At 42.3% G+C, this 20,725-nt stretch overlaps 1 protein-coding gene across 1 annotated transcript in view; it reads right to left on the minus strand.

The window, feature by feature from the left end:
- The window catches only part of LOC109922314 (tubulin polyglutamylase TTLL5-like), a 343,698-nt gene that overhangs the window by 163,055 nt on the left and 159,918 nt on the right, over positions 1–20,725 (minus strand). The window contains exon 23 of the mRNA XM_048599989.1: positions 18,097–18,263. Within this exon, the coding sequence (XP_048455946.1) occupies positions 18,097–18,263 (167 nt within the window). The remainder of the gene's footprint in view (positions 1–18,096; positions 18,264–20,725) is intronic.

The following is a 20,725-nucleotide window of genomic DNA, read 5'->3' on the forward strand; positions in this document are numbered from 1 at the left end:
TTAACAACGCTATCAACCTGGGTGGCAACTTTCAGTGATCTATGCACTATGAAGGGCATGGACAGAGTAGACAGTCAGAAGCTTTTTCCTAGGGTGGAAGAGTCAGTTACCAGGGGCCATGGGTTTAAGGTGTGAGGGGCAAGGTTTAAAGGTGATGTACAAGGCAAGTTTTTTACACAGAGGGTGGTGGGTGCCTGGAAATCACTGCCGGGGGAGGTAGTGGGGTGGATACTATAGTGACTTTTAAAGGGCATCTTGACAAATACATGAATTGGATGGGAATAGAGGGATACGGTCCCCGGAAGGGTAGGGGGTTTTAGTTGTGACGGGTAGTATGTCGGTGCAGACTTCGAGGGCTGAAGGGCCTATTCTTGTGCTGTAATTTTTTTTGTTCTTTGTATAGCAAAACCATTGCAGCTTCCTCGCTTAAATATTCAGGAGGAGTAAATCCAGGAGAAAACTCTGGGTTGGGAAAGAGAGAAAGAGGTTCAGGGGAAATGTTGAGACAAAACAGGCTATTTGCACAACCGTCCCAATTGGTGGCTCTCCTCTTGACAAGCAACAAAAAGAACTCACATTTAAATAGGGCCTCTCACTATCTCAAGATCATTCAGACTTCTCTCCGCTAATGAAGAACTTTTTGAAGTGCAGTCAGCTGTAATGTTGGAATGTGCTAACTAATGTGTGCACAGCAAACTCCCACAATATGGTGGTATGTTAATGAGCAGATACCCTGTTTGTACTGATGTTGCTGGAGAGTTAAATATTGGCCAGAATACCAGGAAGAACTCCCCTATTCTTCTTCAAAGTAACATAATTGGATCTTTTATGTACACATGAAAGGGTGAGGTGGGTTGCAGAATGCAGCCTTGGTTTAGCACTCATCTGAAAGATGGAGAAAGCACTCTGTAAGTACCACCCTGTTAGCCTGAATTATTTGCTCTGATATTTGGAGTGTGACTTGACTTTCTAACTTAAAGGTGAAATGCTGCCAGACCTAATTCTATGTGTGTGCCAGTCCTTTTCCCACCATCCCATTCAAAGGAAAACCCATTGAAAGTACCCAAAAGGCCTAATAATGTGTGAAATGACAATGAGCAGTTGGATGTTGTCGATATAGCATGATTCAAACCATTCCCAAATTAAGCTGCCTTTTCTTTCTCAGATGCTGTCAGAGTTGTTGTACATTTTCAGAAGTTTCTGAGACTGTGTCCAAAGGATTTTTTTTTCTTTTCTCCTCTGAATCCAACCTATGCACTGGCTGCGTCCTTGCGAATCATGTGCTGTTGTAATGCTCCCACTGTGTATGTGTTTGATTTGCAGGTCAAGTTTCTGCGTGAGATCAGCCAGCTATTTTGTTTCAAGTCTAGGACTACAATAAATGGGACAGGCATCAGTTGCGTTGCTTCTGTACAGGGGCAAAGTCAGATGGACACAGGATTACCAACACCATCTGTTGAAAACCTGCAGCTCACGGCACATTCCGCAGATCAGGAATGCCCTAGGTCATGATTAATTTGAAAGGTGTGCCTTCTTCCTGGCACACGGAATGCATTCCACTGGCGTCAATGATAGCGGGCTGCTCCAAACCCATTATCTAATAACTGCTCCACATTGTTCACATTCCATCAAGCCCCGTCAAAGAAGGATCACTGTTAGCTTTGGCACCCAGTGCTGGAATCAAACACACACAGCAGTAGCAGCAGCAGTAACAAACTCTGAAGACACCTTCCTTTATACTCACTAATGCCTTACCAAGGATGTTTCTTACTGTCAACTGGCAGGGAGGGTAAGGAAGAGAAAGGTGATATCTGCCTGCTTGCATTTGTCTAGCTTGCAATGAGTCCAAATGTTTGAAGAATCGGACTCAATGGTCAATCACCCTCTGCCCTACCCTAATCCCACCCTTTCCCCATCAATAGTCAATGCTTAGGACCACTCAGACTTACTCTTTGTGAGTTTGACCTGTCACTGAGCTGCTGCAGCAGTGTGAGAAATGGATGAAACAATCATGCAGGGTATGGTGATGCTGAGAAGCAGCTGTGGGAGGAGACGTACAGAGAAGAAACAGAAGGACGAGGAGACGGAACGGGAATGGGGGAGAAGGGGCACAAGAGTGCGGTCGGGGGGAGATGGGGAAGAGAGAAAGAAAGAGAGAGAGATAGAGACAGACAGGCAGAGAAAAAGGAATGTGGGAACAGGAGAGACAAACAGAGGAACAGAGAGGCAGGGAGGGAAGAAAGTTATAATGGGTGGAAGGAAGTACAGAGAAAGAGGGAGGGGAAGACGTGCAGGGAGGAGGGAGAGTGCGAGCTGAAATAAGCAGACTAAATGCTGTGAAGAGTCAATTGTTTGTTCACTTGCTTCTGTAAAAGTAACTGGTCAAGTTGATTTAGCATCACAACAGAATCATCATTAACCTCTTTAAAGTCACCACGGCAGAGCTGCCAATAGCAATGCCATCACTATAACAGAAGCTGGAAGCTACAGCAGAAGCTAGGTACCCTGCACTGACACACTCACCTCATTTCTTACTTCAATGAGTTCAGCAATTTAATATTCAAGAAGCAAAGGTACCTCCAAGCTACACATCATCCTGGCTTGAAAATATATCGCTGTTCGTTCATAGCCACTGGGTCAAACCCCTGCAACTCCCTCCCTAACCACACTGAGGGTGACCTTACACCCCATGGACTGCAGTGGTTCAAGAAGGCAGCTCACTACCACCTCATCCAGGGCAATTATAGACAAAAATACCAGTGAAGCCCATATCATGACAATGAATGTGAAAGAGATCCAGTATAGTGAGAAAAACAAGCAGATACTACTGAAAAAGCAGTAAGCATAGGAACATGCTTTACTCTAATGGGTCCCTTTGAGCTTCCACCAGTGGGGAATGGCAGACAAAGGTGTAATGCAGTTTTTCAATGACTGTTTTCTATCCATATCAACCTTAAATTAATATAAACAACTTCTCCTTACAATTAGCTGGCATCTGAAAGCCTAGAAGCTAACCAGAAATCTATTGATAAGTTAACCAAAAATCTATAAATTTCCAAAAGTGATACAGATGACTCCCTGGCAATTCAAACAGTGAGCAGCTAAACAACAAAGCCAAGTAAGGTCTGCACTATTATGACCAAGATGAGAGGGGTATTCTGTCTCTCTCTAGCCCCATTGCTTCAAGGGTCACAATATAAATGTACTTGGTTTATTAGTTCCTGGTATGGCTAATTATTTGTTTTGCCTACATTAGATTTAAAACAAAAACAAAGGTCCATAAAGAAGGCTTCTTTAATAAACACGAGACCATTTTAGTGTAAAACAAAACTTATTCAATGAAAATGCAGAACTGGTTAACACAGTTTATCATATTAAAACATAAATATTTACCCCTCTAAATAATCTGCAGAGATTTTCTTTGGAGATTAGTAAAAAGCCAATAATCTTAGCTCTTGAGAGCAAAGAAAGTGTGGAATATTCAGATGGCTGTCAGTTTGGCTTTTGGCATGTGTAGGTCGGTGTCACCAAACACAAGCAGATTTCTCCGTTATCTTTGAAAATGTAGGTTAATCAGCAAGCGAAGTAACGAGGATTCTTCTGGATACTCTTCAGGAGCACAATCAGAGTTCACGTTGAACCACAGCTCCAGTTCTCTCACTGGACACACAGAAGAAGTTTTCTAGAAACAGAAGGGCTGAGCTGGAAGTTCTTTTTGTTCCCCAGACTGGCCACCAACTGGAAAATCCAATCAATCACTCTCCAAAGCAGAAGCTGCAACCTGATCATCCCAGGAAGGAGCTCTGCAGTAAACATGCAGTTGGCAAAAAAAAATGCTCCACTGTTCTTTCATTGACCCTCTTTAAAAAAACATCCAGGTATCCAGAACTCTTCAAACTCAAGTTCACAGATATTAAGTATGAAGTTACTATAACAAACATACCAGCGAATCGCACCTGTATATGTCAGCTGCAGATAGCCTCACAGCCAGCTGGCCATGATTCATTGACCACTCACTCACTCACTCCAAAGCATGCTGGAGAAGGAGTGGTGAAATGTTAAGTGAAGAGAAGATCGGGCTTCGCTAGGATGTTTTCCCATGTCAATTGGTTAGGTTGACATGTGAAGATTGGTCATTTGTGCATGACAGCCAGCACTCGTTAAAATGCAAAACCTCCCCTGCCATGCACCTACCCATGACTGAACATATTTTCAGAGAGGAAGACTGCTAAAGAAAGGAAGAACTTTAGTTGTCAAATTTACAACATCTCCCAAAAATTAATCATACTTGATATAATATGAAAAAATGTTAGAAATATACAATCAGTGAAAGAATAAAGAGGTTAGTGTTTCAGGTTAGATAAAATCATTACAGTGGATAACATGCTTTTTCTCTTTCTCTGTATATGTCAAGAGAATGTATGGGTATTCTCTGATGAACCTTTCAATGACTGCAGTGATACTAAATACTTCAGAAGCTGCCACGGTAACAGAATGTCTGCTGCCTAACTCCTGGGATACCTCTAACCACTCGGGACAGCTCTGTAGGTCACAAATCCTGTGCTGATCAGAATGCTACATATCATTTGATAGCAAACTCTCAACTCTGAGCCTGGCCATTAGATCAAAAATCCAGAGCTGTGAAATTTAGCAATATGCATTCTTGGGTCAGCTTGGAATTTGACTGTTTTCCTTCTCTTTGCCCACTGTCCATTACCCCTGCTTCCTCCCTCCCAAAGCCTTTGCCCTTTGGTTCCATTCCTCTGCCATTCTCTTCCATATTCTTCTTCTTCAAATATCTATCTACTTCTCGTTTGAAAGCCATTATGGATTCAGCTCTTACCGAGTTTCTGGTCAGGTACTCCATGGCTCAATATCCGTCCCTGAGCTCTCTCATCATCCTCTTGATAATACTGTACTTTCATCCTCTGGTTAATGACTGACTGACCCGTTTTGTTCCTGATTCACCTCAACCTGCTATCTCTAGAATATATTTCACTCAATTCAAAGCAACAGAAAGAAAAGCTGAGTCTCTGAAATCAAAATTACATTCTTGATAAGGCTATGTGTCAGTTTAGATGAAAAACTTTCCACATTTGATCTCATTTGAGCTAAACATAAATCCAGCAGTTTCCAAGTTGGGGGGTCTGTAAAATCTTTTGAGGATTTGCAAAATTGTGAGAAAGTACTTAACAAGCAGGCACTGTTTTCTGGATGGTGTCTGAAGCAGGAGCAAGCTAATGGCTGATAGACAGATGGATTTTTTCTTCATTCTTTCATAGGATGTGGGCACAAGCCAGTAAGGCCAGCAATTGTCACCAATTACTACCTGCCCTTCAAGGGGGCTCGCCACGCCATTTCAAAGAGAAATTAACAGCCAATCACATTAACATAAGCCTAGAGTCACAGGCAGACGAGACGAGGTAAGGACGCCAGATTTCCTTCCTTAAAAGGACATTAATGAGACAGGTGGGTTTTTAACAATAATTGATGATAGTTGAATGTCTACCATCACTGAAACCAACTTAATATTCCAGATTTGCCATTTGAATCTGTGTCACAAGAACATTTGATTAGGTCTTTGGATTACCAGTTCAATGAGATCAACACTATGCTACTGACTGTCACCTTCCACCCCGCACCGCCAGCCGCACACCCCCCACCAACCCCCAAACAATTTGGGAGGCTAAGTGTGAGTCAAAGGAAGGAGTGGAGTGCAGCCACCAAATATATAATGTTGAGGGAAATGTGCGTGGAGGAGCAGAGAGTGGCATGAACAATGGTAGACTGGTTAGCAAAATTAGATCACATGGGATCCGGAGGAGTTAGCCAATTGGATACAAGATTGGCTTGAAGGTAGGAGGCAGAGAGTGGTGGTGGAGGGTTGCTTTTCAGACTGGAGGCCTGTCATCAGTGGTGTGTCACAAGGACCAGTACTAAGTCCACCACTTTTCGCCATTTATTTAAATGATTTGGATGTGAAAATAGGAGGTATAGTTAGTTTTGCAGATGACACCAAAATAGTTAGTGTAGTGGACAGAGAAGGAGGTTATCTCAGAATACAACAGGACCTTCGTCAGATGGGCCAATGGGCATAGGAGTGGCAGATGGAGTTTAATTTAGATAAATGTGAGGTGTAACATTTTGGAAAGGCAAAACAGGGCAGGACTTATTCAGTTAATAATAGGGCCCACGGGAGCATTGCCAAACAAAGAGACCTAGAGTGCAAATGCATAGTTCCTTGAAAGTGGAATCACAGCTAGACAAGGTGATAAAGAAAGCATTTGGCATGTTTGCCTTCATAGTTCAGAACATAGAGTATAGGAGTGGAGATATCATGTTGCGGCTGTACAGAAAATTGGTAAGGCCAGTTTTAGAATACTGCGTACAATCTGATCGCCCTTCAATAGAAAAGATATTGTTAAACGTGAGAGGGTGCAGAAAAGACTTACAAGTATATTGCCAGGACTGGAGGGTTTGAGTTACAGGAGAGGCAGAATAGACTGCAGCATTTTCCCTGGAGAATCAGAGGCTGAAGGATGACTAAAATCATGAGGGGCATGGAATGTGCGAATAGCCAAGATCTTTTTCCTAGGGAAGAGGGAGTCCAAAACTAGAGGACATAGGTTTAAGGTGAGAGGCAAAAGATTTAAAAAGGATCTGTGGGGTAGCTTTTTCATACAGAAGATGGTGGGTGTATGCTGCCAGAAGAAGTGGTGCAGACTGGTACAACTGCAACATTTAAAAGGCATCTGGATGGGTATACGAATAGGAAAGATTTATAGGGATATGGGCCAAATGCTGACAAATGGGACTAGTTAGATTGAGATGTAGATGTTGGTGTGTTCACCGAGCTGGGAGGTTTGATAGCAGACATTTAGTCCCCTTACTAGGTGACATCGTCAGTGCTGTGAAGCCTCCTGTGAAGCGCTGTTGTCTTGTGCCAGTTTTTGGGATGTCTGGTCGACACAGATTGGTTGGACCAAAGGGTCTGTTTCTGTGCTGTATGACTGTATGGTATGTAGACTTGCAGTTACCAAGGCTGGTGGTGGATATGTATTGTTAAAGCATTCTTTACACGCAGTACTCAATTCATACTATGAAACACTACTAATTAAGTGGCTGAAAAGGGGTCCTTCAACTAAAAATGTTCTAACTACTAGTACATATTACACCTTACAGGTCTACCGGGCAGTTAGGGCCTTTGTTTCATGTCACAACCAAAAGGCAACACCTGTCAGACTGGTATGATCTCAAATCCCAGAGCAGGACCTGAATTCCAATCCTCTGATTGATGTGAGTGTGGCCCATTGAGCCAGGTTGCTAGCGGATGCAGGAGGTGTGGCTGACTGGTTATGATAGTAAATTGTACAGTGGCCTTTCTCTTATTCCAGGGGGACCAAGCCATGCTAGGAAGGAAAGGTCTTGAGATGAGCCTGTGATTCAAATATGAGAAAAAGAGACTTTATCTCTGGACTTAAACCTAATGAAGAAGGTAGAAATTGGTTGCACATGGGTCTGGTGCTGCAATGATGAGAGCTGCCAGTAATATGTTGTGGACACAGTTCAATGGAAACAGGATTCAACAGTAACAATACCATAATAATCAAAGTAACCTACTTTCATCTCAGTGACTCTGATTCCACGCACCCCCTCATCACCTCCCCCACTCAGGATTGCCTTAAAACTGTGCCAGATCTGACAGATGCATATGAAACATTGAGACTGTTAGTCTGTACATTTACAAAAACAGATACACACACACACACACGCACACACACACACAACTCACTCAAATAGATGCACACAAAAACACTCAAACTACTTCATATACACGCAACCAGAAACAAACTGATACACAAATCTGCACAAAACTTTAATTGATATAACAACATTAATGTAATAAAACACCCAAATAACTTCAAAAAGATGCAAACTGACACACACATAACCAAAATAAAATCAAAAACAAACAAGCACACACACACACTCTCAGAAACAAGACATAACGAACTGCACACTCTTACACATGCAGATGTATGAGGTCACTGTAAGTGGAGAAACAGCCACACAATCTAGAGCTTGCACTCAGCTGGAGTATCTTATTTCTCTTTGAATGTGAAACTTTTAAACAAACCAGACACAATTGCTTCAGACAATAAATTCATGCCAAAAAAGAACAATTTTTTTGAATCTCAAGGATTTAAGCAGACTGATTCTTTTCAAATTTTCTGGCGTGTCAGGGTATTGATGTAGTTGTGAGTGATGTTGACATCAAATCAAACTAGAAGTCTTCATTAAGAGGTGGCAGCCATCACTCAGTTGGTTACAGATCTGGCTGAGTCAGAAACTCTGTTATCTGAATTCAAGGTCCACACTAGTGACTGAAGCAAATTCCTAAGCTGACACTGCTACGCTGCACACCACGGTAGTGACTACACTTCAAAAGCATTTAGTTGGTTGTAAAGTGCTTTGGGACATCCAGAAAGACACCACAAAAATCTAAGTTCTTTCTGTGAAGGCTTAGGGACAGATCATGTGTCTCAGACTGTCAGGTGAAGTTGCATCAACCACAAAAGGAACTAGGTGAGGAGATAGGCAAGAGTTACCTTTCACTGCCCCGCCCACAGCAATTTTGAACGAGCAATGAAAGGGGCTGTCAGCAGGGAAGACCCTATTATTCCAAAGTGCATTCAATGAGTTGGGAGGAATGACTTGGATACGAAGAAGCACTGGAACAGAACCATCCCGATTTTCTTCCCAGTGCTGGAACATGTTCCAACATTATCTAAGTTATCATCATTTAATCCTTGCTTTTCAAAAAAGACATAACAATCACATTGCAGTCAGTATACTATCAGTTCAGCCAAAGTCCTGTGTAAACACTGAGGCCTTTAGCAAGCAGCATTTAAAATAATGGGTTAAAATCTCTTTAAACAGCTATAAGCAAAATTCATACTGACACAGCAAGTAGTTAAGCACTGGAAGTGCACTTTATCATTTCATGGCCTAGGGAGACATTAGCCTCCAATTCATTGCATCAAATCAGAGCTGATAGTTCAGGCCACCTGAAACCAATGGCTTGGTTTTAGAATGAATCTATATTTCATAGACATTCTGAGTCACCATATCATATTTTCCCTCAGAGATACAAATACATAGGGAGCAGCAAAACTACAGGACATCATGAAAGAAGCTGAGATTCACGTGGACCATAAAAATAGCAACAAGAGTAGGCCATTCAGCCCTCAAGCATGCTCCACCATTCAATAGGATCATGGCTGTTCCATGTAGCTGGTCCACGTGAAACTGGCAAGTGAGGAGGTGAATACTGAACTCTAACATTTACATGTGTTTAGTAGCCAATTAAACTGGGTACTCCTTATATATTTAACTGGCCTCAATGACCGAGAACTGCAGTTTAAAATACAAACACTTGTATTAATGGACACAGAGGGGGAAACCATACTCCCCAAAGAGGCACACGTTTTCAATATTAGCTACTTGTGTGGTCAAATAATGACTTAATTCTTTTGTTATGAGGAGAGTCAGATGGCAGCATCATCAAGTTACACGTCAAATCTAGATGTGAGTGCAAGGGCAGCAAAAAAAATTAACCCTTAAGTGATATTTCTGTATCAGTTAAGAGCTTATTCCACTCCTTAGAATTTTATAGAGCTACAGCAAGCAGCAATATAGCTTGGCTCGGTAAGTTCTGGAAAACCTGTGCTGAGGCCTGGCCTCTACTCGTCTCTTTAACCCTCCTTCAGTTCCTACAGCCGTTTGAAGTTAATGCTCTCCAAGCATTACTCTGCTCTGGTATCATACATATCCCTTGCCTCCTTCATTCTGTTTTGGCTGCCGCACCTTAGCTATTTATCCATTGCTGTGAAACTCTACTGCCGAATATTTCCATCTCAGCAACTCTGTTAAGATACTCTGGGTTCAAGTCCCATTTGAGAAAATAATTCAGTCTAAAACCCCGAGTGCAATACAGCGGGAGTGAAGTACTGTCATGGTTATAACATGTATACCTTATCCACTTCAGCTTAAATTAATTACTTTGTAATTTATCAGCTTGTGGGATCTTGCTGTGCACAAATTTACTGGTGCATCTCTTAAATTACAACATTGCCAACAATTTAAAAAATATACCTCACTATCTGGATGGTGAAAGGTGAAATCCACCTCTTTGACCATGTTTTGGTCATTTGGTCTAATTTGTTTTGTAAACACTCGTGAAGTTCCATGAGGTATTTTCTCTGCAGTAAAGATGTGATAATAATGCTAATATCTGTTGCTCAGAAGGTGTACGAGCATTGCTCGATCTGGCTTAAGGTCCATCTTTTGTTTTGTTATCCTCTTTCCAAGACCATCAGCTCTCAGCCTTTGCTACTTTAACAAGTTGAATTCCAAGAATAGTGCCTCTGGCTGTGAGGAGTGCTCAGGAATTCTGATCGCTCATTCTTCTGCCAGTAACTTGGTGGAAGTTGGAGATGGGAGCTGGGCTCAGAGCTGTCACCTGGTAAGCAGGGGAGGGGAAGGGAGGGTCCTCTTGTGCAGCTGATACCATTCTTTCCCTTCAAGAAGCTCACTTCAAATCAGAGAGTAGGCAGAAACTCACCCCTGACACACGTGCATCCATACACAGGGTGAATCGCTAATCCAAATAAAGGGGGAAGAGGTTTCTGACAAGTTTCTATCTAATGTCAACCTAATAAATCAGACATTACAATCCCTCCATCCAGATATTGGGCCCCTGAGAGTATGACACAAGCAGAGATCAGTGGTCCTGAAGCCCATTTAATCATCTGCTATTAATTTAGGAAAACTGAGCTGGGCGCAGCACTCGCTGAATATTTTATTGAGTCATCTCTTCCCACTTCTGCCTCCACAACAACAATTTGTATTTATAAAGCACTTTAACATAATATAAACATTTGGAGGTGTTTCACATGAGTGCTGCAAAACAAAATTTAACACTGAACCACAAAGAGATATTAAGGCAGGGAACCAACAGTTTGGTCAACAAAGTAGGTTTTAAGGAACATTTTAAAGTAGGAAAGAGCTAGAAAAGTGGAGAGATTCAGAGGGAGAATCCCAAAACTTGGGGCCAGGGCAGCTGATGCTATGGTCACAAATGATAGAACAAAGGCTACAGTTAGAGGAGTGCAATCTCAGAGGGCAATGGAGCTGATGAGATTACAGAGATATAGAGGGGTCATCAAGAACTTGAAAACAAAATTGGGAATTTTAACATCAAGACATTCCTTAAAAAGAAACCATTACAGGAGAAGCACAGAGATGATGGGTGAATATGATTGTGGAAACAAGGACATTGCCAAAAGTTTTGGATGGCTTAAAGGTTACAAGAGGGAGCAAAAAGAGGAGGGTTAGCCAGGAATGCATTGGCACAGCCAGGCTTTATAGCAGCAAAGGCAAGTAAGAGGCTTTCGGCAGCAGATGAAATGATGCAGGAGTGAAATTGGATAATGTTATGGAGGTGGTAATAGGTGGTTTTAGTAATCAATGTATATGTGGTTGGACTCTCATCTTTGGGTCAAATATAATGCCAAAGTTGAAAACAGTCCAGTTCAGCCTCAAACTGATTCAGCCTCAGGCAGCCTGCACATAAAGGAATGGATTTGGTGTTTACTTCACAGACATAGCTTGGACCTTCCTAACATTTAGCTGGAGAGGGCCAAAAATAGAACCTTAGGGACCCGGGAGGTGCTAGTGAGAGAGTGGGAGGAGAAGCCATTGCAGGTGATACTTTGACCATGATTAGAACAGTAACAATGGAAGCAGCTGGATGAGGCTGGAAAGGTGGGAGGGCAGCACAGCCTCACATGTCAAACAGTGCAGAAAAATCAAGAAGGATGAGGAAGGACAGTAACCTTTATTACAGTCAAAACGGACAGAAATTTTAAAAAAGTCTGATTTCTTTCTGCATTCACTATTGTAAATCAATTATACATCTTGCCTGGCTTAATACAAGGAGAGAGATTTAAATATATCCATTCCCCTGCCTCATTCAAATAAATTTTGCAAACCCAAAGATGAGAGTCCAACCACATATACATTGATTACTAAAACCACCTATTACCACCTCCACAACATTATCCAATTTTGCAAAACTTCTGAAGGCAAGTTACCACACCTAATAGTCAAAAATGGAAAGGTTCAAAGTGACGGTGTGGCCTGGGTTCATACGGGTTCAGTTTCCCCTACTGAAGCATGTATTAGTGTGGGAACAGTTCAAGAAATCTGTGGCCTGGGCTCACTCAGTCTCCCTGGCATGCTGACACATAATTTGGAGCGCCACATTGCAGCTGCTTGGGAGCATTAGAGGAAAGCGGCCTGCTGCTTCTCTCTGTGCCCTGATTATTGGACTAGGCAGTGTTAACACATCACCAACAGCTGGCACAGTCCAGTTGGGGGTGGGGGTATGAGAGGGGGTGCACTGCAATTTAATGCTTCAGCTAGTTTGCAGATCATTCTTGTCAGTTCACGTTACAGTTAAACTGGAGCCAAATTTTACAAATTGGAATTCAAATTGCATCACTGTGAGTATGAGTCTGGTGCTGCCACATACAATTCAAAACAGAAAGCACGAAAGAAGAGGAAGATGGAGCATGAGAAAAAGTGAGGGAGGGAGCAAGGGACAGAGAACGTAAGAGACAGTATTAGGAGGACACAAAGTGAGAGCATTGAGGGAATAAGGATCAAAATGGCACAATAGCAAGAAAAGCAGAACAGGAGAAGGCCTGGGAGTTCCAGTAATTTTCAGAGCTGTCTTCAACACTAGGGTGAACTATGAAGTGAAATCTACTAGCAAATCATTTCCTCAATATAGGTGAAGCTACTATAAGAAAGGAATCAACAATCAATTCAGCATTTGCAACCTCATGGCCTGGCTTATCACCACTGTACCATTACCAGCAAGCCAGGAGATCAACCTAGTTCAAAGAAGAATGCAGGAGGGCAGGCCAGGTGGAGCACTAAGCATAACTAAAAATGAGATGTCCAGCTGGTAAAGCTATAACTTGCACTCCAAACAGCATAAGCAGCAAGTGACAGACAGAGCTAAACAATTCCACACCAGCAGATTAGATCTACATTGTGCAGTCGTTGCACATCTAGTCTTGCATGGTGGTGGCCAATTAAACAACTCACTGGAGGAGGAGACTCCACTAATATCCCCTTCTCGATAATGGGGGAGCCTAAAACATCAGTGGAAAGCTAAGGTTGAAGCATCAACAACGATTTTCAGCCAGAAGTATCGAGTGCATGATCTACCCCTGAACAGAATCCTGAACGAGGATGCAAGTCCCTTTATGCTTCAGATTTCCAAACCCTTTCCCCATTTAGAAAGTAGCCTACGTCTCTACTCTTCCTACCAAAGTGCATAACCTCACAACTTTCGTTGTGGTGGGGAAGCTGCTCGAGAAGATACTGAGGGATAGGATCTATTTACATGTGAAAGAAAATGGGCTTTTTAGTGATAGACAGCATGGTTTTGTGCAGGGAAGGTCATGTCTTACCAACTTGATAGAATTCTTTGAGGAAATGACAAAGCTGATAGATGAGGGAAGGGCTGTAGATGTCATATACATAGAATTCAGTAAGGTGTTTGATAAGGTTCCCCATGGTAGGCTGATGGAGAAAGTGAAGTCGCATGGGGTCCAGGGTGTACTAGCTAGATGGATAGAGAACTGGCTGGGCAACAGGAGACAGAGAGTTGTAGTGGAAGGGAATTTCTCAAAATGGAGAACTGTGACCAGTGGTGTTTCACAGGAATCCGGGTTGGAACCACTGTTGTTTGTGATATACATAAATGATCTGGAGGAAGGTATAGATGGTCTGATTAGCAAGTTTGCAGATGACACTAAGATTGGTGGAGTAGCAGATAGTGAACGGGACTGTCGGAGAATGCAGCAGAATACAGATAGATTGAAGAGTTGGCAGAGAAATGGCTGATGGAGTTCAATCCAGGCAAATGCAAAGTGATGCATTTTGGAAGATCCAATTCAAGAGCGAACTATACGGTAAATGGAAAAGCCCTGGAGAAAATTGATGCACAGAGAGATCTGGGTCTTCAGGTCCATTGTACCCTGAAGGTGGCAACGCAGGTCGATAGTGTGGTCAAGAAGGCATACGGCATGCTTTCATTCATCGGACGGGGTATTGAGTACAAGAGTTGGCAGGTCATGTTACAGTTGTGTAGGACTTTGGTTCGACCACATTTGGAATACTGCGTACAGTTCTGGTCGCCACATTACCAAAAGGATGTGGATGCTTTGGAGAGGGTGCAGAGGAGGTTCACCAGGATGTTGCCTGGTATGGTGGGCACTATGAAGAGAGGTTGAGTAGATTAGGATTATTTACATTAGAAAGACGGAGGGGGGACCTGATTGAGGTCTACAAAATCATGACAGGTATAGACAGGATGGATAGCAAGAAGCTTTTTCCCAGAGTGGGGGGCTCAATTACTAGAGGTCACAATTTCAAGGTGAGAGGGGAAAAGTTTAAGGGAGATATGCGTGGAAAGTTCTTTACGCAGAGGGTGGTGGGTGCCGGGTACATGTTGCCAGCGTAGGTGGTAGAGGCGGGCACGATAGCGTCATTTAAGATGTATCTAGACAGATACATGAATGGGCAGAGACCAGAGGGATACAGATCCTTGGAAAATAGGCGACAGGTTTAGATAGAGGATCTGGATCGGCGCAGGCTTGGAGGGCCGAAACAATTTTCTTTGTTCTTTGTTCTTTCCCTCTTGCATTCCATCTGCCACTTCTTTGCCCACTCTCCTAGCCTGTCCAAGTCTTTCTGTATCCTTCCTCCTTCCTCAACCTGTCCCTCAACCTATCTTTGTGGCTCCATAACAAGTTACGGAAGTAATTTCTGTTTTATTCAGCAAGATCTAGCCATTCAGGTTTAGGTTGATAAGTTGCAATTGACTTATGCAGCACGCAAGTGTCAGGCAATGAGCAAGAGGAATCTAACCATTGTCTTGTGACATTCAATGGCATTACAGTTGCTGAATTCCACCCCCTCACTTCTGAACAGCCTGGGGAATTACCATTTGAGAGATTTGGAGGTAATCTATTTGTGAAATTTCAAGTGATGTGCAAAAGAAGCAAGGACAATCTTAGAAAAAAATTACTTCCTCATATAGTGAATAGTTCAGAGTATAAAATGTACTGCCTGGAAAAATGGTGGTGGCAGGTTCAATTAAGGCATTCAAGTGGGCATTGGATAATTATTTGGATCGAAATTGTGTGCAAGAGGATGGGGAAAAGGCAGGAGACTGGTATTAGGCAAAGATGAGCCAGTGCAGGCACAATGGACTGAACAGTCTCTTTGTGCACTATAACAACTGTGATTCTGTGAAGAATATACCAAGACCAGAATGACCAGGAAGGGTCTGAGATGCAAGGAAGGGTCACTCGACCCAACACGTTAACTCTGATTTCTCTCCACAGATGTTGCCAGGCCTGCTGAGCCTATCCAGCAATTTCTGGTTACATTTCTGATTTCAGGCATCTGCAGTTCTTTCGACCTACATATTTAAAAGAGCCTGAAGTCTGACTTCTAATTCTAAATTCTATTATAACTATAGATTTTTTCCTAGGGTGGAGGTAGCTATTACGAGGGGGCATAGTTTTCAAGTGAGTGGAGGTAGATATAGGGGAGACGTCAGAGTAGGTTCTTTACTCAGAGAGTGGTCGGGCCGTGGAATACATTGCCGGAGAGGGTAGTGGAGTCGGCCTCATTAGGGGCATTTAAGCGGCTAATAGATAGGCAGATGGATAATAGTATAAGGTAGGGGTGAAGGTTAGATAGACCTTAGGATTATGGTAAAAGTTTGGCACAACATCGTGGGCTGAAGGGCCTGTACTATTCTGTACTGTTCTATGTTCTATGTCTATGTTCTATAATTTTATCTATCACAAATTTCTCAAATGTCTCAGATTCTCCTCACTGGAAGTCATCTAGGTTCACTAAGAAAATGGCTTGTAGTTTTTCTCTGCAGTAACACTAAAACATGAGTGGATTTGCTTTTGGCCGAATACAACCAGCTTTTAATACAATAAATCTAACTTGGGAAAACCACACCCTGGGTGCATTATTTAGTCCATAGACACCCATGTTGAGCCTCCATAATTTACCTTCTGTATCGCCAGTTTCTTTTGGAGGCTTGAAAAGTCTCTTTGAAATTGCTCCCCTTTCAAAAATATTCCTTTGGCATGAATGAATTTACATTGACGTGACTGCATTGCTAAGAGTGGTTGGAAAATCCTTAAGGCTACTTTTCCGACTGTCAGAAAAGACTACTTGCACTTCCTGGTCACACAGCTCTTCTTCAAATCCTGAGCTGAAAGTCTGACTTTAGCTTTATAGGTGCTAACCAGAAATATTTCCTGCATAGACATTCACCCACAGGATAATGCTGAATGATTTTATCTGGCATCTTCATGTATACATCAAACGCTTTCTAACTATCGAGTTCTTTTAGATTTGCCATTACCAATTCACTATCTAACTCGAAAGTCACTAGAGATTTTCTTATTTTAAGGACTCCTACATCTTGTAGCATTTTTCATCTGTTCTTTGGTCTTGTTAGGCTACAGCCCCTACGAAGCCTTAGTCCCTATCCAGACTTGACCTGTCCCTCCTGTTAACCAGACTTTCTTTCACCAGTTTAGATCACTCCGCTGGGCTACTTAGGCCCACTGTTTGAATTTATCCATATATCTTCGGAGAATGTCCAAATATTCTTCACTGTTCAATTTGCAGTAGTTCTTGCTTATGGTGGACAGTAAAAGTACTTGGACTATTCCTTGTTTTCTCTTTGATAAGGATCAAAGGTCTTGTGATGAAAGGTTTTGCTTCACAGAATAGTGACAGGAAATCAAATCCGGACACCTTACATCTGGGTACAGTCATCGTACTTCAACATTCATCAATGTACCTTCCTGGGCCCAACCATCTTCAGCGGTTTCATCAATGACTTTCCCTCCATCAAAAGGTCAGAAGTGGGGATGTTCGCTGATGATTGCACAACGTTCAGCACCATTCATGACTCCTCAGATACTGAAGCAGTCCATGTTCAAAAGCAACAAGATCTGGACAATATCCAGGCTGAAATGTGGCTACTAACACTCACAACACACAAGTGCAAAACAATGACCTTCTCCAGTGAGAGTAACTCTTATCACTGTCCCTTGACAGTCTATGATGATACCATCATTGAATCCCCCACTATCAATTGGTTACCATTGACCAGAAACTGAACTGGACTAGCCATATCAATACTGCAGCCACAAATACAGGTCAGAGGCTGAGAATCCTGCAGCAAGTAACTCACTTGCCGACTCCTAAGACCTTTCCACCATCTATAAGATACAAGAAGAAATTTGATGGAATAGTCCCCACTTGCCCGGATGAGTTAGCTCCAACAACGCTCAAGAGGCTTGACACCATCCAGGACAAGGCTGCTTGATCGGCATCACATCCACAGTCACTCCCTTCAGCAAAGATGCTCAGCAGCAATAGTGTGTACTGACTACATGATGCACTGCAGAAATTCACCAAGGCCTAAAACAGCACCTTCCAAATGCATGACCACTTCCATTTAGAAAGACTTGGATAGCAGGTACATTGCAACAACACCATTTGCAAATTCCCCTCCAAGCTACTCACCATCCTGACTTGGAAATTATTTCTTTAATGTCACTGGGTGAACATCCTGGAATTCCCTCCCTAAGGGCATTGAGGGTCTACCTACATCAAATGGACTGCAGCAGTTCAAGAAGGCACCTCACCAGCACCTGCCAGTCAGCAACACCACATTCCATTAATGAATAAAAGAAAAACTCCATCTTCTCAAGGAGAATTAGGGAAAGGCAACAAATGATAGCCTTTGCTCGCAACTCCAAAAACAAGAATTTTAAAAAAGTGCAACCCAGGCAGAACACACTGAGGCATTGGTACTTTCAAATGTTTTATATGATTAAGCCAACCTGGCATCACAATCTTTGACAATGCTGAACAACAAATCTGTTCAGGAATTTTTTTTTCTTCAGATCTTACCGGGAGGTTGTAGATGCGATTCTGTCACCACACCCAGAGTTGGGAGCTTGGGGGTCAAAGTGGGGAGTGTGTGTCGAACCCAGATTTTTGACTGATGACTGGAAGCCTGGCGTCATAAACACGTTTCCTCTGCTTGTTGCTCCACTTGCCAGGTTCATGTTGGATAGCTGTGAGAGAAATTAAAGCAACAATCATTTGGGGGCAATGTCACTTGTTCTGTCTGTGTCCTCACCTGTCATCTGCATCCATGCGCACAGCCTGTATTTTGATTGAATATTAAAAGAAACTGCATACAATAAAAAAAGAGACAAAATAAGTATCTCTATGAGAGAAAATGGATGTAATGCTCAGCAGAAAAATGTTTAGAGCACAGAGCAGGAGAAGCTCCTTTTATTCACCCAGAGGATTATGAGGATGCAAAATTCACCACCAGAGTTAAGAACTGAAACAGGGATCATGCTAACAGTTTTTTTTTTATCAAATTGTTGAGTCAAATTGCCCAGGATACAAGCTCTTTATGGCATAGATTACTTGATCAAGAATAGTTAATTCATTTCACAGTCTTGAAATTTGGCTTGCCCAATGAAATCATGCCGAGACTCATTCACTCAGAATCCAGGTTTATAAACCATTTAACGTATAGATACAGAAAAATATTTGAAACATTTACTAGAATTCTGGCCTTATATCATATACAGAACATAATACAAACTGATGACGTCTTTCCCAGTTTTACAAAGCCCTGGCTCTCCGAGTTACTGTGAACAAGATTACTAGTCAGTACAGTCACTATGATTTTGTGTCCATTGATCTTTATCTGGTCTCTTCCCAATGTGGAAACAGCTCTCTACATTTATTCCCTTGAACACCTCTTTATTTTTTATTATTTGTTCATGGGAGGTGGGTGGCACAGCTGTTTCTTGTCCAAAACCTATCTCCTTGGAGAAGGGGCTGGTGGTAAAACCACAACAACATCACATCTCAGCCTTCTCTTTTTGAGAGAACACAGGCCCAGCTAGTTGAACCCATTGAAGGAGAAGGAATAAAATTATAAGCCTTATCCAACAGGGATCAAGGGTCCCCATACAACAGCCTGCAGGACAGGCCTGTGCAATTGTGCTTGTTCTGTCGTCCATGTGCAAAGATGCACAGCTGAGACATTTAGTAGAAGAACACATATGCTGCCCAAACTCTTACAGAGGAAAGAGGTGAGTAGGTGAGGTTGAGGGATATGAGGAGAATATAGGAGAAGATGAGGTGGAGGGACACGAGGAGATAGTGGGAAGATGAATTTGAGGGCTATGAGGGGAAGGTGGGAAGATGAGGCTCAGGGATACGAGAAGGTGGGAGAATGAGATTGTGGGATACGAGGAGAAAGATAGATGAAAATAATTGAACTAGTTGTTTCCAGTGATCTTTGTTTGCTTCTGTTCCTAAAACATTTTTTTATTTGAAGAAGGTTTTTTCCTTTCAGCATGTCTAGACTCCAGCACAGTTGTAATCTTTAATTGCATCACCATGCAAAGATGCTTACTACTGCACATTAAAAGATTTTTAAAAATTCAGGGGTTAGTTGTATAAAAAAGCTTGTTACAATGAAAAACCGCTTGCCTCATTAAAGCTGCTCTTTGCTCAATTCATAAATGGGCTCAGCCCACCAAGATCTGAACAGTTTCTTCTGAATCAATGTGAATCAAGCATTAATATCTCTTGAGGTTCTGAGTTCCCTTTTTTTAACAAGAGGTCCTTCTGCAAGGTATCAGTTGATCGCAAATTAACCACTTTTTCTGGCAGTCAGTTCAGGTTTCAAGTGTTAGGATGTGGGTTTGTGCCCACAGCTATCTGGATGGTAAACTCCCAGTATTAAATATGTGGCTGTGGGAAGGTGCCAAACAAAGGTTAGGTAGTATCGCACAAGGAGGAAGGAAAACTGAGAGGAACCAACAAGTCCATTCCTGGCACCTTCTGGTAAAGTTTACAGAGAGTCCTCTCATCAAAGGAAACAGGACGCTGTGACAGGAAAAGGAAGAGGAAAACATAATGAACATATTACTATCAGGACATAAGTATCAAGCCCATGTTAAAACAGGAGAATGAATATAATTTCTCACAAGAATTTCACAGGCATCAAATATACTGACTTGCAGAAGTGCAGTGACATCAGTACATGGGCAGTGACTAACGGCTTTGTGCACATCAAGATCTCAATTGCAGCAATGAAAGGAAAGAAGCATTTAGTCTGTTTTCGCTAAAATTAATCTGGATGGAATAGAGTCATACAGCATGGAAACAGACCCTTCAGTCCAACTCATCCATGCTGACCAAGTTTCCCAAACTAAATTGGTCCTACTTGCCTGCATTCAGCCCATATCCCTCTAAATCATTCCTATCCCTGTACCTGTCCAAATGTTAATTAAATGTTGTTATTGTACCTGCCTCAACCACATTCTCCAGCAGCCCATTCCATATACACACCACACTCTGCGTGAAGAAGTTGCCCCTAAGGTTCTTCTTAAATCTTTCCCCTCTCACCTTAAACCTATGCCCTCTAGTTTTCAATTCCCCATCTCTGGGAAAAAGACTATATGCATTCATCATATCTATGTCCCTCATGAATTTATACACCTCA

The sequence above is a fragment of the Rhincodon typus genome, chromosome 8, assembly GCF_021869965.1.
Source record: "Rhincodon typus isolate 14 chromosome 8, sRhiTyp1.1, whole genome shotgun sequence".
Classification (NCBI taxonomy): Eukaryota; Metazoa; Chordata; class Chondrichthyes; order Orectolobiformes; family Rhincodontidae; genus Rhincodon; species Rhincodon typus.